The sequence below is a fragment of the Pectinophora gossypiella genome, unplaced genomic scaffold (genome assembly GCF_024362695.1).
Source record: "Pectinophora gossypiella unplaced genomic scaffold, ilPecGoss1.1 Pgos_55, whole genome shotgun sequence".
In the NCBI taxonomy this organism is placed as follows: domain Eukaryota; kingdom Metazoa; phylum Arthropoda; class Insecta; order Lepidoptera; family Gelechiidae; genus Pectinophora; species Pectinophora gossypiella.
Window position 1 is genome coordinate 8,063 of NW_026063265.1, and position 17,356 is coordinate 25,418.

Genomic DNA, 17,356 nt, shown 5'->3' on the forward strand with positions numbered 1-17,356 from the left:
ATTAAATTTGACCAAGATTTTAATAGGATTGGTGGAAAAAAATAATGTTCTAGGTGCGATAGTTTGGCCAGGCCGTAGGGTGTCTCCCTGATGCGGAGCAGTTTCTGAAGATCAAGAAGCATTTACATACTCAACATGACCTTCCGATTACGCCCCCATACATTGTTTTTGCCCCCGAGACATTTTCTGGAAAAACAAAATTTTGTATGGCGGCCATCTTGTTTTTCCGCCATTTTGATTTTTTTTCACACACAATAGAATTTGACCAAGATTTAAGAAGGTTTTGCGAAAAAAAATTTGATCCAGCTATAATAGTTGCGCCAGACTGTAGGGTGTCTCCCTGATGCGGAGCAGTTTTCCAAGATTTAGGATTTTTCCCATACTCACCGGGAGGTCCCAATCACACCCCCCATACATCATTTTGACCCCCCGACGCTCCTTTTGGGAGAACAATTATGTCAGTGAGTCAGTCAGTCAGTCAGTCAGTGGGTTTGTAGCTTTATATAATATAATATAATAATAACTAGATGGTGCTAAGTGCGCTCGCTGCTAAAGCAGCTTCGCGGGCGTTGTATGTGGATTGACGTTTTCGTATAGTTTATTTCGCATCACAGATTTGTAATAACTATTAAGACAGACACAAAAAGAAATAAAAAATGTGTAGGATATTGTTGGTTTATTTTATGTTATCAAAAAATAAAAATATAACATTATATTCTCTCTCTCTCCCTTGCATTGTTCCCATATGGTGGTGGGGTCTTTTTTCCGAGTCTTTTCCTTCCACTTCGCTCTGTTGGATGTATCGTCTGCGGAAACATTGCAGGAACAAAGATCTTTTTTGATGACATCTGCTTCTTTGCCTTCTGTGTTTCCTGTTAAAAATAAAATAATATTAATTTATTTATAATAACGTATATTTATAATAACGTATAGATATAATATCCTTTTCTTAGTCGATAGCGATACGTTTTTGCCAAAGTGGTCGTGGTCGTCATGTAACGTACCTAGATTCTTGTTACTATTGATTGCTGGCTGTCACACTGCTGCATTCATTGAAGAAGCTACCGACATCAGGCTTGGTTGATATAATACTATTGTATTAATAATCTCCTACGCAGTTTTTTGCCTTCTGCATTTCCTACAAATAAAATATATATTAAATATTATATATAACTAGCTGGTACCCGCGACTTCGTCTGCGTACTTTTAATTTGAATATTAAGGATTATATAAAAGGAACGGTATAGCATGTGATTAAAAGAGAGTAAGTAGGTATATTTAAAAAAAATAAAAAATATCTGTTTACAGTCGTTATAAAGTACCTATGTATTCCATTGAGTGGCAGAAATTACCTAGGAATATTTATCGGTCCCTTATGTCCAAGACACTTACAGGGGTCAGCGTCACGTTGTGTACAAAAATATTTTAAAATGACCTAATTTAAAACTTTTTTGTACACAACGTTTGCTATTTTGTTATTATTTGTTAAAATGTAGAAATTGTTTGGACTCGACACTCGCGAGCAGGCCACGTATACACCACGTGCGCTCCCCCACCACAAGACAGCGCCGTTGACTGCCGCCACACTTCGGCGAATGTGCGCGACGACGAACGACGACCGACGGCAGTGGCGGCGATGCAGAGTATTCGTTAAAAGGAACTTTATCTACAAAAGCCAAATTTTTTTAACTTGATACACCCAAAACTACTAAATATCATGTTCCTAGGTTCAGTGCATATAGGATTATTTGCAAAAAATAGCGATCGGCACATTGTTAATACCAGGAATAAAAATAAACTTGCTTTACAAGTCAGTCGATTACATAAGATTACTAAATCTTTTAAGGGGCAATGTATACGTTTTTACAATAAGATTCCCATTGACATTCAGAATTTGCCTTTCAACTGTTTTAAGACAGTAGTTAAACAAAAACTTTACAAAAAAGGTTATTATAAAGTTAGTGATTATTTAGAAGATATGAATGCATGGGATTAACTGTCTGAGAACTGATATTAGGCAGCTAAATTACTCAATTGTATACCAATATTTTATGTTTTATGTTTATTTTTATTTTTTTAAAGAACGTCTAGGGCCCTGTGCCGAGGTTTTTCTTGCAGCTTCTTTTCCCCGGCTATACAGGTTGTGAGAAGCTGCAGTAGTTTTAGGCGGATGAGACGTTCGTTATGTAAAATTGACGATTCAAAGTGTAACTATGTTACCTACTGAATAAAGATATTTTTGAATTTGAATTTGAATTTGAGTGGTTAATATTTTGTATACAAAAAGTTTGGCTTTGTAGTTCCCGTTCCGAATCCGTTCCATTCCGTTCGAATTTCGGAAAATCCGTTTGTTGAAAAACTCTGCACATCCTAAGAGACCTACGTACCAAGTTTCATGGTTTTATCTTCAAAAATGACGAATACCCATACAAACATTCAACCCGTATTTCACCCCCATACTGGTAAAAATTTCAAAATGCTTGAACAAACGATTTTTTGTTTGTTATTTAGTGCCTAAACACAAAATTTAATATTTTTATCTTGAAAAATGACGAACCTCATAAAAAATTTCAACACCTATTTCATCCCCTCAAAGATCGAATTTTCAAAAACGCTTTAACAAATTGTTTTTTTATTTCTTATCAAGTTCCTAAATATAAAGTTTCGTGGTTTTATCCCCAAAAATGACGAACTCCCATACAAACTTTCAACCCTCATTTCACCCCCTCACTGGTCGAAATTTCAGCAACGCTAGAACAAATGTTTAATTTTTTTTTATCAAGTGCTTAAATATAAAGTTTCATGGATTTATATTTTAAAATTAAAATATCCCATACAAACTTTCAACCCCTATTTCAATCTCTTCGTCCCTTCTTTTCGCAATAAAAGGTATCCTATTTTCTTTCTCAGGGTCTAAAGATTGTCTGTGCCAAATTTAATCAAAATCGGTTGAGAGGTTTAAGCGGGAAAGCGTAACAGACAGACAGACAGACAGAGTTACTTTCGCATTTATAATATTAGTAAGGATTATTTTCCCTCGTTAAATAGTAAACAAACTAAGTGTAGGTGTTATAATTTCGTGGACGAACTGATTACCTATCCGTTTCTTTGTCTAAAATGAGTATTACCTTATTACTATGATTGATTACTGGGCTTAAAGTTCGTATAAATGTCTATCGAATTACCTCCTCAAGTTTAAAGCGTAGCTAGTCATGTAGTACTATATTAATTATGTGGTGTAAGTAATTAGATTTTATCTGTATGTAATGTAACAGTCAGTTGAATAAAAAAACTTATACAAATCAGATCAATTAATTGGCGTAATGTGATTCTAGAAAGAGTTTTAATGTTAATAGATAGCTAGCTATAGCTATGTGTAGGTTCCTGTAGGAATGAGATATAACTGTTTAATAAAGACAGTTGCATCAAAATTTTATCATAAATTCCCTAAATTATGGCGCCTACCTACCCTCTAAGTTAGAAAAGTGATCAAATACTAACTTGAAGTCACTCAGTTTAAAAAAAAACATCGAAATCATTCCAGTAGCTATGGCGTCATGCGCTTCTTGACACGATCACGAAATCTAGATTTCCGCGGGAATGAGGTATTTTCCCGCCATAAAAAGTAGCCTGTGTCCGTGTCTAAGATCCTATCTTTAAATTAACCAAGTCTTATAAAATTCCGTTCAGACGTTAAGGCGTGAATGAGGCAAACTTTTAAAACAAACAATTAAAAATCACTAACCTAGTTTTCTGTCTACTGCCTACGCCTTAAGTACGATAGCATAAATATTAATAGGCCATATCCTTTTCTAGATTACTATCTATCAGCTAACTAAATTTCATCAAAATCCGTTGAGCCGTTTAGGCATGATAGACAAAACTCCCAGCAAAAACCATAAAAAAATCACTAACTCAATTCAGTTTTCTGCCTACTTCCTACCCCCTAAGTACGATGACGTGATCAATTTGATCGTACAACCGTTTGTAGATAACCAACTATTACCTTAATAAATTTCATTAAAATCCGTTCAGCCGTTTAGACGTGAAAGAGCAAAAGTCCCAACAAAAACGACTACAAATCACTAAATCAATTTAGTTATCTGCCAACTGCCTACCCCCTAAGAACGATGGCGTGATTATTTATAGCCTATGACCATTTCTAGGTTATCATCTATCACCATACCAAATTTCATCAAAATCCGTTGAGCCGTTTAGGCGTGAAAGAGTAACAGACAGACAGACAGACAGACAGAGTTACTTTCGCATTTATAATATTAGTATGGATTTCTTTTCCTTGGTCGATAGCGATACGTCTTTGCCAAAATAGTCGTGGTCGTCATGTAACGTACCTCGATATCTTGTAACTTTTAATTGCTGGCTGTCACACTGCTGCGTGCATTGAAGGACTTCAGGCTTGGTCGATTTTATTCTATTGCAATCATAATCTCCTACACAGTTTATTGCACTCTGCATTTCCTGTGAATAAAATATATATTACATTTTTTTTCCTTAGTCTATAGCGATACGTTTATGCCAAAGTGGTCGTGATCGTCATGTAACGTACCTCGACATCTTGTTACTTTTGATTGCTGGCTGTCACACTGCTGCATTCTTTGAATGAGCGGCCAACATCAGGCTTGGTTTATATAATACTATTGTATTAATGATCTCCTACGCAGTTTTTTGCCTTCTGCATTTCCTGTAAATAAAATATATAATATTATATGTAATTTATTTTACTTAGTCGATAGCAATACGTTTTTGCCAAAATAGTTGTGGTCGTCATGTAACGTACCTCGACATCTTGTTACTTTTGATTGCTGGCTGTCACACTGCTGCATTCATTGAAGGAGCTGGCAACATCAGGTTTGGTTTATATAATACTTTTGTATTAATGATCTCCTACGCAGTTTTTTGCCTTCTGCATTTCCTGTAAATAAAATATATAATTTATTTTCCTTAGTCGATAGCGATACGTTTTAGCCAAAATAGTCGTGGTCGTCATGAAATGTACCTCGATATCTTGTAACTTTTGATTGTTGGCTGTCACACTGCTGCATTCATTGAAGGGGCTGCTGACTTCAGGCTTGGTCGATTTTATTCTATCGCAATCATGAACTCTTACACAGTTTATTGCCATCTGCATTTCCTGTAAATAAAATATATATTATTTTTTTTTCCTTAGTCTATAGCGATACGTTTTTGCCAAAATAGTCGTGGTCGTCATGAAACGTACCTCGATATCTTGTAACTTTTGATTGCTGGCTGTCACACTGCTGCATTCATTGAAGGGGCTGCTGACTTCAGGCTTGGTCGATTTTATTCTATTGCAATCATGAACTCCTACACAGTTTATTGCCATCTGCATTTCCTGTAAATAAAATATATATTATTATTTTTTCCTTAGTCTATAGCGATACGTTTTTGCCAAAATAGTCGTGATCGTCATGTAACGTACCTCGATATCTTGTTACTTTTGATTGCTAGCTGTCACACTGCTGCATTCATTGAAATAGCGGCCAACATCAGGCTTGGTAGTACTATTGTATTAAAATCTCCTACGCAGTTTTTAGCATTGTGCATTTCCTGTTAAAAAAAAATTAATGTTAATTTATATATATTAACTTTTATTTATAAATATATACATATATATATTAGGTGATTTCCAAACTACCCAGGAGGTACACCCAGTAGCTCGCTTTTTTACATGTGGTTCCCCCGCTAATCGAGGCCGCATCCACCTACTTATATGAGAATTAGGTTCTATCTAATGAGTTAGCAATAGTCATTCAATAAGCAGAGAAATATGAAAGAAAAAGCAATTTTTAGCTAAGGAATTTAAAATAAAAAGCAATTTTCAGCAATTAGCATGCAATAAGCAAAGCAATTACTCAGTAATTGTCAAACATAAGCGAGTTGTATAATTTAAAGATATTATTGACAATAACAAACACGTACCGAGTTTGTTAATACTTACATTGAGTTATCATCGCTAAGTTGACCAAATTATTAGTACAGGTTATCACATTCACTAAATGAAAATATGTGTTTTTATCAATTGTAACAATGCTTGCATGACCTAACCAACCGTTGGTGTTGTGGACGCCAATCTTCAAGAGACAAGTGGACGGGTGTGAGGAAAACTGGCAAGATGAACACGTCGGTGTGGGTGCGACTGGTGCACGGGAGAGAAGTGGAGCTAGTTGGCAGATGGAATTAGGCATCACTCTCTTGCTTCAGTTAAGTTCCACTCAGATCAGGTGGGTTGTCGCGTGGATGAACATCGCATGGGTTGGAGTAATTCGGAGTAGAACTGTCCATGTTGTTCCCTTCGTCGTAGGCACTTCAGTGGACTGTGGGTCGATCAACAATAGTTACGTGAGTTGGCTGTCAAACCGATATGACGTGCCAGCCGAATCTAGCGACCAGGTATGCAGGGGATGGAGGTATCCTGTGGAGTAATCATATCAGCAAAGGTGAAAATGTCGATTGGGAGTGAAATGGAGGGAGAAGGGGAGCTGCAGTCAGCGGTCACGATCTTGCTGTAAATAGACTACATGCTCAGTTTACGTGTAGTTGTAACTGTTCGAAGTTAATTGAAAACGATCGATATGCAAATTCCTGTTTAATGAAACAAGTAAAAAATTAACAGGCAGGTTTGTTTTTTCGGTGTTTAAACGCTAAAGACCGTTGTTTGTTTATTGATTAGCAGTGGTATGATGGATTCTTGGATACTGATGAATGCTAATAAGCTAAGTATTTAAAACAAAATCACATTCAGAAGCACTAAAAACACATTAAATTAAAGAACGAAATAATACCTCATGAAATATTATTTAATATAATATAAAGGATGGAAAGAAGATATGACAAGAATTCTATTTAGCGTGACATAGCTCTAACCAGATCCACTGGAAAACATAAAACCATGTAAAACCCTAAGTTTTTGTTTAGCTCATACACGATATTATGTTTTTTGAGGAACCGTCTCATGCGAAACAGTGTTCTATTGAAAAGTATTGCAAGAAGAAATACAAAAAACACCATTTAGCGTGACATAGCTCTAACCAGATCCACTGGAAAACATAAAACCATATAAAACCTAAGTTTTTGTTTAGCTCATACACGATATTATGTTTTTTGAGGAACCGTCTCATGCGAAACAGTGTTCTATTGAAAAGTATTGTAAGAAGAAATGCAAAAAACACCATTTAGCGTGACATAGCTCTAACCAGATCCACTGGAAAACATAAAACCATATAAAACCTAAGTTTTTGTTTAGCTCATACACGATATTATGTTTTTTGAGGAACCGTCTCATGCGAAACAGTGTTCTATTGAAAAGTATTGTAAGAAGAAATGCAAAGAACACCATTTAGCGTGACATAGCTCTAACCAGATCCACTGGAAAACATAAAACCATGTAAAACCCTAAGTTTTAATTTAGCTCATACACGATATTATGTTTTTTGAGGAACCGTCTCATGCGAAACAGTGTTCTATTGAAAAGTATTGTAAGAAGAAATGCAAAGAACACCATTTAGCGTGGCATAGCTCTAACCAGATCCACTGGAAAACATAAAACCATATAAAACCTAAGTTTTTGTTTAGCTCATACACGATATTATGTTTTTTGAGGAACCGTCTCATGCGAAACAGTGTTCTATTGAAAAGTATTGTAAGAAGAAATGCAAAAAACACCATTTAGCGTGACATAGCTCTAACCAGATCCACTGGAAAACATAAAACCATATAAAACCTAAGTTTTTGTTTAGCTCATACACGATATTATGTTTTTTGAGGAACCGTCTCATGCGAAACAGTGTTCTATTGAAAAGTATTGCAAGAAAAAATACAAAAAACACCATTTAGCGTGACATAGCTCTAACCAGATCCACTGGAAAACATAAAACCATGTAAAACCCTAAATTTTTGTTTAGCTCATACACGATATTATGTTTTTTGAGGAACCGTCTCATGCGAAACAGTGTTCTATTGAAAAGAATAGTAAAAAGAAATACAAAAAACACCATTTAGCGTGACATAGCTCTAACCAGATCCACTGGAAAACATAAAAACATTTAAAACCCTACATTTTTGATTAGCTAATACACGATATTATGTTTTTTGAGGAACCGTCTCATGCGAAACAGTGTTCTATTGGAAAGAATAGTAAAAAGAAATACAAAAAACACCATTTAGCGTGACATAGCTCTAACCAGATCCACTGGAAAACATAAAACCATGTAAAACCCTAAGTTTTTGTTTAGCTCATACACGATATTATGTTTTTTGAGGAACCGTCTCATGCGAAACAGTGTTCTATTGAAAAGTATTGCAAGAAGAAATACAAAAAACACCATTTAGCGTGACATAGCTCTAACCAGATCCACTGGAAAACATAAAACCATATAAAACCTAAGTTTTTGTTTAGCTCATATACGATATTATATTTTTTGAGGAACCGTCTCATGCGAAACAGTGTTCTATTGAAAAGTATTGTAAGAAGAAATGCAAAAAACACCATTTAGCGTGACATAGCTCTAACCAGATCCACTGGAAAACATAAAACCATATAAAACCCTAAGTTTTTGTTTAGCTCATACACGATATTATGTTTTTTGAGGAACCGTCTCATGCGAAACAGTGTTCTATTGAAAAGTATTGCAAGAAGAAATGCAAAGAACACAATTTAGCGTGACATAGCTCTAACCAGACCCACTGGAAAACATAAAACCATGTAAAACCATAAGTTTTAGTTTAGCTCATACACGATATTATGTTTTTTGAGGAACCGTCTCATGCGAAACAGTGTTCTATTGAAAAGTATTGCAAGAAGAAATGCAAAGAACACAATTTAGCGTGACATAGCTCTAACCAGATCCACTGGAAAACATAAAACCATGTAAAACCATAAGTTTTAGTTTAGCTCATACACGATATTATGTTTTTTGAGGAACCGTCTCATGCGAAACAGTGTTCTATTGGAAAGAATAGTAAAAAGAAATACAAAAAACACCATTTAGCGTGACATAGCTCTAACCAGATCCACTGGAAAACATAAAACCATGTAAAACCCTAAGTTTTAGTTTAGCTCATACACGATATTATGTTTTTTGAGGAACCGTCTCATGCGAAACAGTGTTCTATTGAAAAGTATTGCAAGAAGAAATACAGAAAACACCATTTAGCGTGACATGGCTCTAACCAGATCCACTGGAAAACATAAAACCATATAAAACCTAAATGTAGTTTAGCTCATACACGATATTATGTTTTTTGAGGAACCGTCTCATGCGAAACAGTGTTCTATTGAAAAATAATGTAAGAAGAAATGCAAAGAATACTATTTAGCGTGACATAGCTCTAACCAGATCCACTGGAAAACATCCATACTAATATTATAAATGCGAAAGTAACTCTGTCTGTCTGTCTGTCTGTCTGTCTGTCTGTCTGTCTGTTACTCTTTCACGCCTAAACGGCTCAACGGATTTTGATGAAATTTGGTATGGTGATAGATGATAACCTAGAAATGGTCATAGGCTATAAATAATCACGCCATCGTTCTTAGGGGGTAGGCAGTTGGCAGATAACTAAATTGATTTAGTGATTTGTAGTCGTTTTTGTTGGGACTTTTGCTCTTTCACGTCTAAACGGCTGAACGGATTTTAATGAAATTTATTAAGGTAATAGTTGGTTATCTACAAACGGTTGTACGATCAAATTGATCACGTCATCGTACTTAGGGGGTAGGAAGTAGGCAGAAAACTGAATTGAGTTAGTGATTTTTTTATGGTTTTTGCTGGGAGTTTTGTCTATCATGCCTAAACGGCTCAACGGATTTTGATGAAATTTAGTTAGCTGATAGATAGTAATCTAGAAAAGGATATGGCCTATTAATATTTATGCTATCGTACTTAAGGCGTAGACCCACTCCAGTTCAGGTTGGGAACGTTACACTCGAAGTTGTAGACCAGTACATTTACCTAGGACAAATAATCCAGTTAGGTAAGTCCAACTTCGAGAAAGAGATCTCTCGTCGGATCCAACTCGGATGGGCAGCGTTCGGGAAGCTGCGGAATATCTTCTCGTCCAGAATACCTCAGTGTCTCAAGACGAAAGTCTTTGACCAGTGCGTGTTGCCAGTGATGACCTACGGCAGTGAGACGTGGCCGCTTACTATGGGTCTCGTGAGGAGGCTCGGTGTCGCTCAGCGGGCAATGGAGAGAGCTATGCTCGGTATTTCCCTGCTGGATCGAATCAGAAATGAGGAGATCCGCAGGAGAACTAAAGTCACCGACATAGCTCGGAGAATTGCAAAGCTGAAGTGGCAGTGGGCAGGACACATAGCGAGGAGAACCGATGGCCGATGGGGCGGAAAGGTTCTGGAGTGGCGACCACGTGTCGGACGACGCTCAGTGGGTAGGCCCGCTACAAGGTGGACCGACGATCTGGTGAAGGTCGCGGGAAGCCGCTGGATGCGGGCAGCGCAGGACCGATCGTCGTGGAGATCCTTGGGGGAGGCCTATGCCCAGCAGTGGGCGTCATACGGCTGATGATGATGATGACTTAAGGCGTAGGCAGTAGACAGAAAACTAGGTTAGTGATTTTTAATTGTTTGTTTTAAAAGTTTGCCTCATTCACGCCTTAACGTCTGAACGGAATTTTATAAGACTTGGTTAATTTAAAGATAGGATCTTAGACACGGACACAGGCTACTTTTTATGGCGGGAAAATACCTCATTCCCGCGGAAATCTAGATTTCGTGATCGTGTCAAGAAGCGCATGACGCCATAGCTACTGGAATGATTTCGATGTTTTTTTTTAAACTGAGTGACTTCAAGTTAGTATTTGATCACTTTTCTAACTTAGAGGGTAGGTAGGCGCCATAATTTAGGGAATTTATGATAAAATTTTGATGCAACTGTCTTTATTAAACAGTTATATCTCATTCCTACAGGAACCTACACATAGCTATAGCTAGCTATCTATTAACATTAAAACTCTTTCTAGAATCACATTACGCCAATTAATTGATCTGATTTGTATAAGTTTTTTTATTCAACTGACTGTTACATTACATACAGATAAAATCTAATTACTTACACCACATAATTAATATAGTACTACATGACTAGCTACGCTTTAAACTTGAGGAGGTAATTCGATAGACATTTATACGAACTTTAAGCCCAGTAATCAATCATAGTAATAAGGTAATACTCATTTTAGACAAAGAAACGGATAGGTAATCAGTTCGTCCACGAAATTATAACACCTACACTTAGTTTGTTTACTATTTAACGAGGGAAAATAATCTATACTTATAATAAATCTGTAGAGAGGTCAATTCTGTACATTAAATATTTTTTCAAAATAACTATCAGGGGGTGATAAGTGGTCGATACTGATGCCAAAAATGCAATCAGTTAAATTTTTGTCTGTCTGTCTGTCTGTCTGTCTGTCTGTCTGTCTGTCTGTCTGTATGTTCCTTATAGAAACAAAAACTACTGGACGGATTTTAATGAAACTTGGTACAATTATTCTTCACACTCCTGGACAGGTTATAGTATACTTTTCATCACGCTACAATCAATAGGAGCAGAGTAGTGAAGGGAAATCCTTTTGTATGAAAAATCTAAACCACTCAAGTTAGACGTTTGAAATTTGGCAAGCAGGTACCTTAGATACCGTAGAGGTGCACTAAGAAAGGAATTCCCGAAATTCCTACGGGAACGGGAATTAGCGGGAAAATCCTTTTGTATGAAAAATCTAAACCACTCAAGTTAGACGTTTGAAATTTGTCATGCAGGTACCTTAGGTACCGTAGAGGTGCAATAAGAAAGGAATATCCGAAATTCCCACGAGAACGGGAATTACCGGGAAAATCCTTTTGTATGAAAAATCTAAACCATTCAAGTTAGATGTTTGAAATTTGTCATGCAGGTACCTTAGATACCGTAGAGGTGTACTAAGAAAGGAATTCCCGAAATTCCCACGGGAACGGGAATTAGCGGGAAAATCCTTTTGTATGAAAAATCTAAACCACTCAAGTTAGACGTTTGAAATTTGGCATGCAGGTACCTTAGATACCGTAGAGGTGTACTAAGAAAGGAATTTCCGAAATTCTAACGAGAACGGGAATTAGCGGGAAAATCCTTTTGTATGAAAAATCTAAACCACTCAAGTTAGACGTTTGAAATTTGGCATGCAGATACCTTAGATACCGTAGAGGTGTTCTAAGAAAGGAATTCCCGAAAATCCTACGGGAACGGGAATTAGCGGGAAAATCCTTTTGTATGAAAAATCTAAACCACTCAAGTTAGACGTTTGAAATTTGGCATGCAGATACCTTAGATACCGTAGAGGTGTACTAAGAAAGGAATTTCCGAAATTCCTACGGGAACGGGAATTAGCGGGAAAATCCTTTTGTATGAAAAATCTAAACCACTCAAGTTAGACGTTTGAAATTTGTCATGCAGGTACCTTAGGTACCGTAGAGGTGCATTAAGAAAGGAATTCCCGAAATTCCCACGAGAACGGGAATTAGCGGGAAAATCCTTTTGTATGAAAAATCTAAACCACTCAAGTTAGACGTTTGAAATTTGGCATGCAGGTACCTTAGATACCGTAGAGGTGTACTAAGAAAGGAATTTCCGAAATTCTTACGGGAACGGGAATTAGCGGGAAAATCCTTTTGTATGAAAAATCTAAACCACTCAAGTTAGACGTTTGAAATTTGGCATGCAGGTACCTTAGATACCGTAGAGGTGTACTAAGAAAGGAATTCCCGAAATTCCCACGGGAACGGGAATTAGCGGGAAAATCCTTTTGTATGAAAAATCTAAACCACTCAAGTTAGACGTTTGAAATTTGGCATGCAGATACCTTAAGTACCGTAGAGGTGCACTAAGAAAGGAATTCCCGAAATTCCCACGAGAACGGGAATTAGCAAGAAAATCCTTTTGTATGAAAAATCTAAACCAATCAAGTTAGATGTTTGAAATTTGTCATGCAGGTACCTTAGATACCGTAGAGGTGTACTAAGAAAGGAATTCCCGAAAATCCTACGGGAACGGGAATTAGCGGGAAAATCCTTTTGTATGAAAAATCTAAACCACTCAAGTTAGACGTTTGAAATTTGGCATGCAGATACCTTAGATACCGTAGAGGTGTACTAAGAAAGGAATTTCCGAAATTCCTACGGGAACGGGAATTAGCGGGAAAATCCTTTTGTATGAAAAATCTAAACCACTCAAGTTAGACGTTTGAAATTTGTCATGCAGGTACCCTAGGTACCGTAGAGGTGCATTAAGAAAGGAATTCCCGAAATTCCCACGAGAACGGGAATTAGCGGGAAAATCCTTTTGTATGAAAAATCTAAACCACTCAAGTTAGACGTTTGAAATTTGGCATGCAGGTACCTTAGATACCGTAGAGGTGTACTAAGAAAGGAATTTCCGAAATTCCCACGGGAACGGGAATTAGCGGGAAAATCCTTTTGTATGAAAAATCTAAACCACTCAAGTTAGACGTTTGAAATTTGGCATGCAGGTACCTTAGATACCGTAGAGGTGTACTAAGAAAGGAATTTCCGAAATTCTAACGAGAACGGGAATTAGCGGGAAAATCCTTTTGTATGAAAAATCTAAACCACTCAAGTTAGACGTTTGAAATTTGGCATGCAGATACCTTAGATACCGTAGAGGTGTTCTAAGAAAGGAATTCCCGAAAATCCTACGGGAACGGGAATTAGCGGGAAAATCCTTTTGTATGAAAAATCTAAACCACTCAAGTTAGACGTTTGAAATTTGGCATGCAGATACCTTAGATACCGTAGAGGTGTACTAAGAAAGGAATTTCCGAAATTCCTACGGGAACGGGAATTAGCGGGAAAATCCTTTTGTATGAAAAATCTAAACCACTCAAGTTAGACGTTTGAAATTTGTCATGCAGGTACCTTAGGTACCGTAGAGGTGCATTAAGAAAGGAATTCCCGAAATTCCCACGAGAACGGGAATTAGCGGGAAAATCCTTTTGTATGAAAAATCTAAACCACTCAAGTTAGACGTTTGAAATTTGGCATGCAGGTACCTTAGATACCGTAGAGGTGTACTAAGAAAGGAATTTCCGAAATTCTTACGGGAACGGGAATTAGCGGGAAAATCCTTTTGTATGAAAAATCTAAACCACTCAAGTTAGACGTTTGAAATTTGGCATGCAGGTACCATAGATACCGTAGAGGTGTACTAAGAAAGGAATTTCCGAAATTCTTACGGGAACGGGAATTAGCGGGAAAATCCTTTTGTATGAAAAATCTAAACCACTCAAGTTAGACGTTTGAAATTTGGCATGCAGATACCTTAAGTACCGTAGAGGTGCACTAAGAAAGGAATTCCCGAAATTCCCACGAGAACGGGAATTAGCAAGAAAATCCTTTTGTATGAAAAATCTAAACCATTCAAGTTAGATGTTTGAAATTTGTCATGCAGGTACCTTAGATACCGTAGAGGTGTACTAAGAAAGGAATTCCCGAAAATCCTACGGGAACGGGAATTAGCGGGAAAATCCTTTTGTATGAAAAATCTAAACCACTCAAGTTAGACGTTTGAAATTTGGCATGCAGATACCTTAGATACCGTAGAGGTGTACTAAGAAAGGAATTTCCGAAATTCCTACGGGAACGGGAATTAGCGGGAAAATCCTTTTGTATGAAAAATCTAAACCACTCAAGTTAGACGTTTGAAATTTGTCATGCAGGTACCCTAGGTACCGTAGAGGTGCATTAAGAAAGGAATTCCCGAAATTCCCACGAGAACGGGAATTAGCGGGAAAATCCTTTTGTATGAAAAATCTAAACCACTCAAGTTAGACGTTTGAAATTTGGCATGCAGGTACCTTAGATACCGTAGAGGTGTACTAAGAAAGGAATTCCCGAAATTCCCACGGGAACGGGAATTAGCGGGAAAATCCTTTTGTATGAAAAATCTAAACCACTCAAGTTAGACGTTTGAAATTTGGCATGCAGGTACTTTAGTAAACTTAAAGCTTAGTTGCAACAGGATATTACAAAATTCCCACGGGAACGGTAGTTAGCGGGAAAAAACATTTGTATGAAAAAATCAAATCTAAATAAAAGGAGAAACTGACTGACTCAGTGACTGACATATCAACGCATAGCCTGAACGGCTAAACGTAGGCATTTGAAATTTGGAAGGGACATAGCTTAGGTACCGTAGAGGTGCACTAAGAAAGGAATTCTCGGAATTCCCACGGGAACGGAAATTAGCGGGAAAATCTTTTTGTATGAAAAATCTAAACCGCTTAAGTTAGACGCTTGAAATTTGGCATGCAGGTACCTTAGTTAACTTAAAGCTTAGTTGCAACAGGATATTGCAAAATTCCCACGGAAACGGGAGTTAGTGGGAAAAAAACATTTGTATGAAAAAATCGAAACCGCGTAAGATAGATATTTTCAATTCAATTCAATTAAATTATTTATTGCATTCCATGTAGTACAATGACAGCGTTTTACCTACCAATAAAACGCTTATTAAACATACTTACCATATTCGAAGCCTATATTATTTGAGAGTGGCAACACTGTTTTCCCCTGATTGGTCATATATATATCAGTCCCTGTTACGCATCCCTTTGTCTCTCTCTCTCTCCCCTCCACCTGGCAGTGTACTCGAGAGTGTTGAGAGTTCAGGAGCTTCATTGCGTCTCAAACATAAATAATTAAGAATTTATTTATTTATGCACCAGGCAGAAATAAAAGCTAGGCTTCGAATATGGTAAGTATGTTTAATAAGCGTTTTATTGGTAGGTAAAACGCTGTCATTAAACAACTGTACCGCTATTCGAAGCCTATATTATTTGAGACGTGTCTAGTATCGCCTGGTGGAGGGTCGCCAATGTGATAGATGTGAACTATGAAAATAGAAATGACCCATTATAATGTACTGTGTATGAATAAACAAGTAAGTAGTACTTATGTTAAGCTGGTTTGTGTAAGATAATTATGTAGGTAGGCAGGAATAAGAAAAAATATAAAACAAGGTGGGTAAATGTTCATTTTATTTCACTAAATAAAAACACAGTCTAAACACAACTTTTTCCTCATTTGACTATAAGCAAAGAACATGATTATTAACATATAGAAAAAATAATCACAACGCATATTCGATTAGGTAAACACCTTATGTATCTATCTCTCAAAAACAGAATACAAAAGCAATAAGGCAACTAGAGCTAAATTTCCAGAAAATCATCATAAACATCATATAACAGTGTAGGTATCCAATGAAAGTTATTGCGACACGTAATTACGAACAGAAAAATAACAAGGCATTTGTGTGAATGAATAAGTAAGTAATATAATAACTAAATTGAAAAAAAAAGGTGATCAAATAGGTTGAAATAATCTAGAAACAGCTGATGGAGCAGCTGAAGGTTCTGACCTGATTTCCCGTCTATAGAATCGTGAAAAAGTATTTCCTGTTCTCCAGTTGCCGCGGGCCAAAATGTCATCTAGTGGAAAATTAAGTAGCCAGTCTTTGGACGCGACCGCCGACCGTGTACTGCCTGCAGATGCTTCGATCCCGGCGTTCTTCATGAGACTCTTCACCCAATTTGCGATAACTGTACGCGAAGCGGCTCTGGGCTCTCCACGAACTGTCAAAAATAAATTATTTATTTTACATGTGTCTCTTCTCGATTGCGACAACCTTAATAAAGTTTTAACCCAATAGACCGGACTAAGTGCGTTATTGTCAGGATGACTTAGTAAGCGCCAGCCTGACTGCCTATACTCAAAACAATCAGTTTTAGATCCATAAAGGGGCCAAAATATTATGTAATCATTAACAATAGAACAATAATTTGGATCTATCGACAATAATGTCAGATCATGTACCCTTCGACCAGAACAAAGAAGAAGAATGCATGCAGTTCTCTGTGAACATACATAAAGCGTATTTTCTAGACTAAAGTTATTTGCCAGCCAAGAAGATAACCTATCTACATCCCAAATAGGAGGTTTGGGTTGTTTAGGTTTTTGAATAGAAATTGCTTTGAGTATTCGTGAAACCATTGGGTGTGAACTTAAATTGGTTGAACTATTCGGATCACAAAGAGTAGCTACAACGGACTTATGAAGCAAAATACTGTTGTACGATAGATTTTCTTTTTGGCATAGGTCGGATAAAAACCTAGCTAAGCCCGATCCCGTGGGACGTCGAAATGGTACCTCATTATTCTTAGCCCAATTACACCACCTTTTCCAAGCTGGCAAATAAGTCTTTTTTGTGGAATTTCGCCAACTAGACAAAAGAAGTTTAACTTGATCAGG

At 37.0% G+C, this 17,356-nt stretch overlaps 1 protein-coding gene across 17 annotated transcripts in view; it reads right to left on the minus strand.

Annotated features, from left to right (window-relative positions):
- Positions 1-661: 661 nt before the first annotated feature.
- Positions 662-17,356, minus strand: part of LOC126381459 (uncharacterized) — a 197,786-nt gene continuing 181,091 nt past the window's right edge. For 8 of the 17 annotated variants that reach the window (XM_050030935.1, XM_050030936.1, XM_050030938.1 and 5 more), the window contains 5 exons: positions 5,240-5,374; positions 5,018-5,152; positions 4,568-4,702; positions 4,353-4,479; positions 1,004-1,138 (listed from right to left, as the gene is read on the minus strand). In XM_050030935.1, coding sequence (XP_049886892.1) covers positions 4,664-4,702; positions 5,018-5,152; positions 5,240-5,374 — 309 coding nt within the window. In that variant the 3' untranslated portion in view covers positions 1,004-1,138; positions 4,353-4,479; positions 4,568-4,663. Of the gene's footprint in view, positions 873-1,003; positions 1,139-4,352; positions 4,480-4,566; positions 4,703-4,798; positions 4,934-5,017; positions 5,153-5,239; positions 5,375-17,356 lie in introns of those variants that run through there. The other 9 variants (XM_050030939.1, XM_050030942.1, XM_050030947.1 and 6 more) reach the window with 9 other exon arrangements.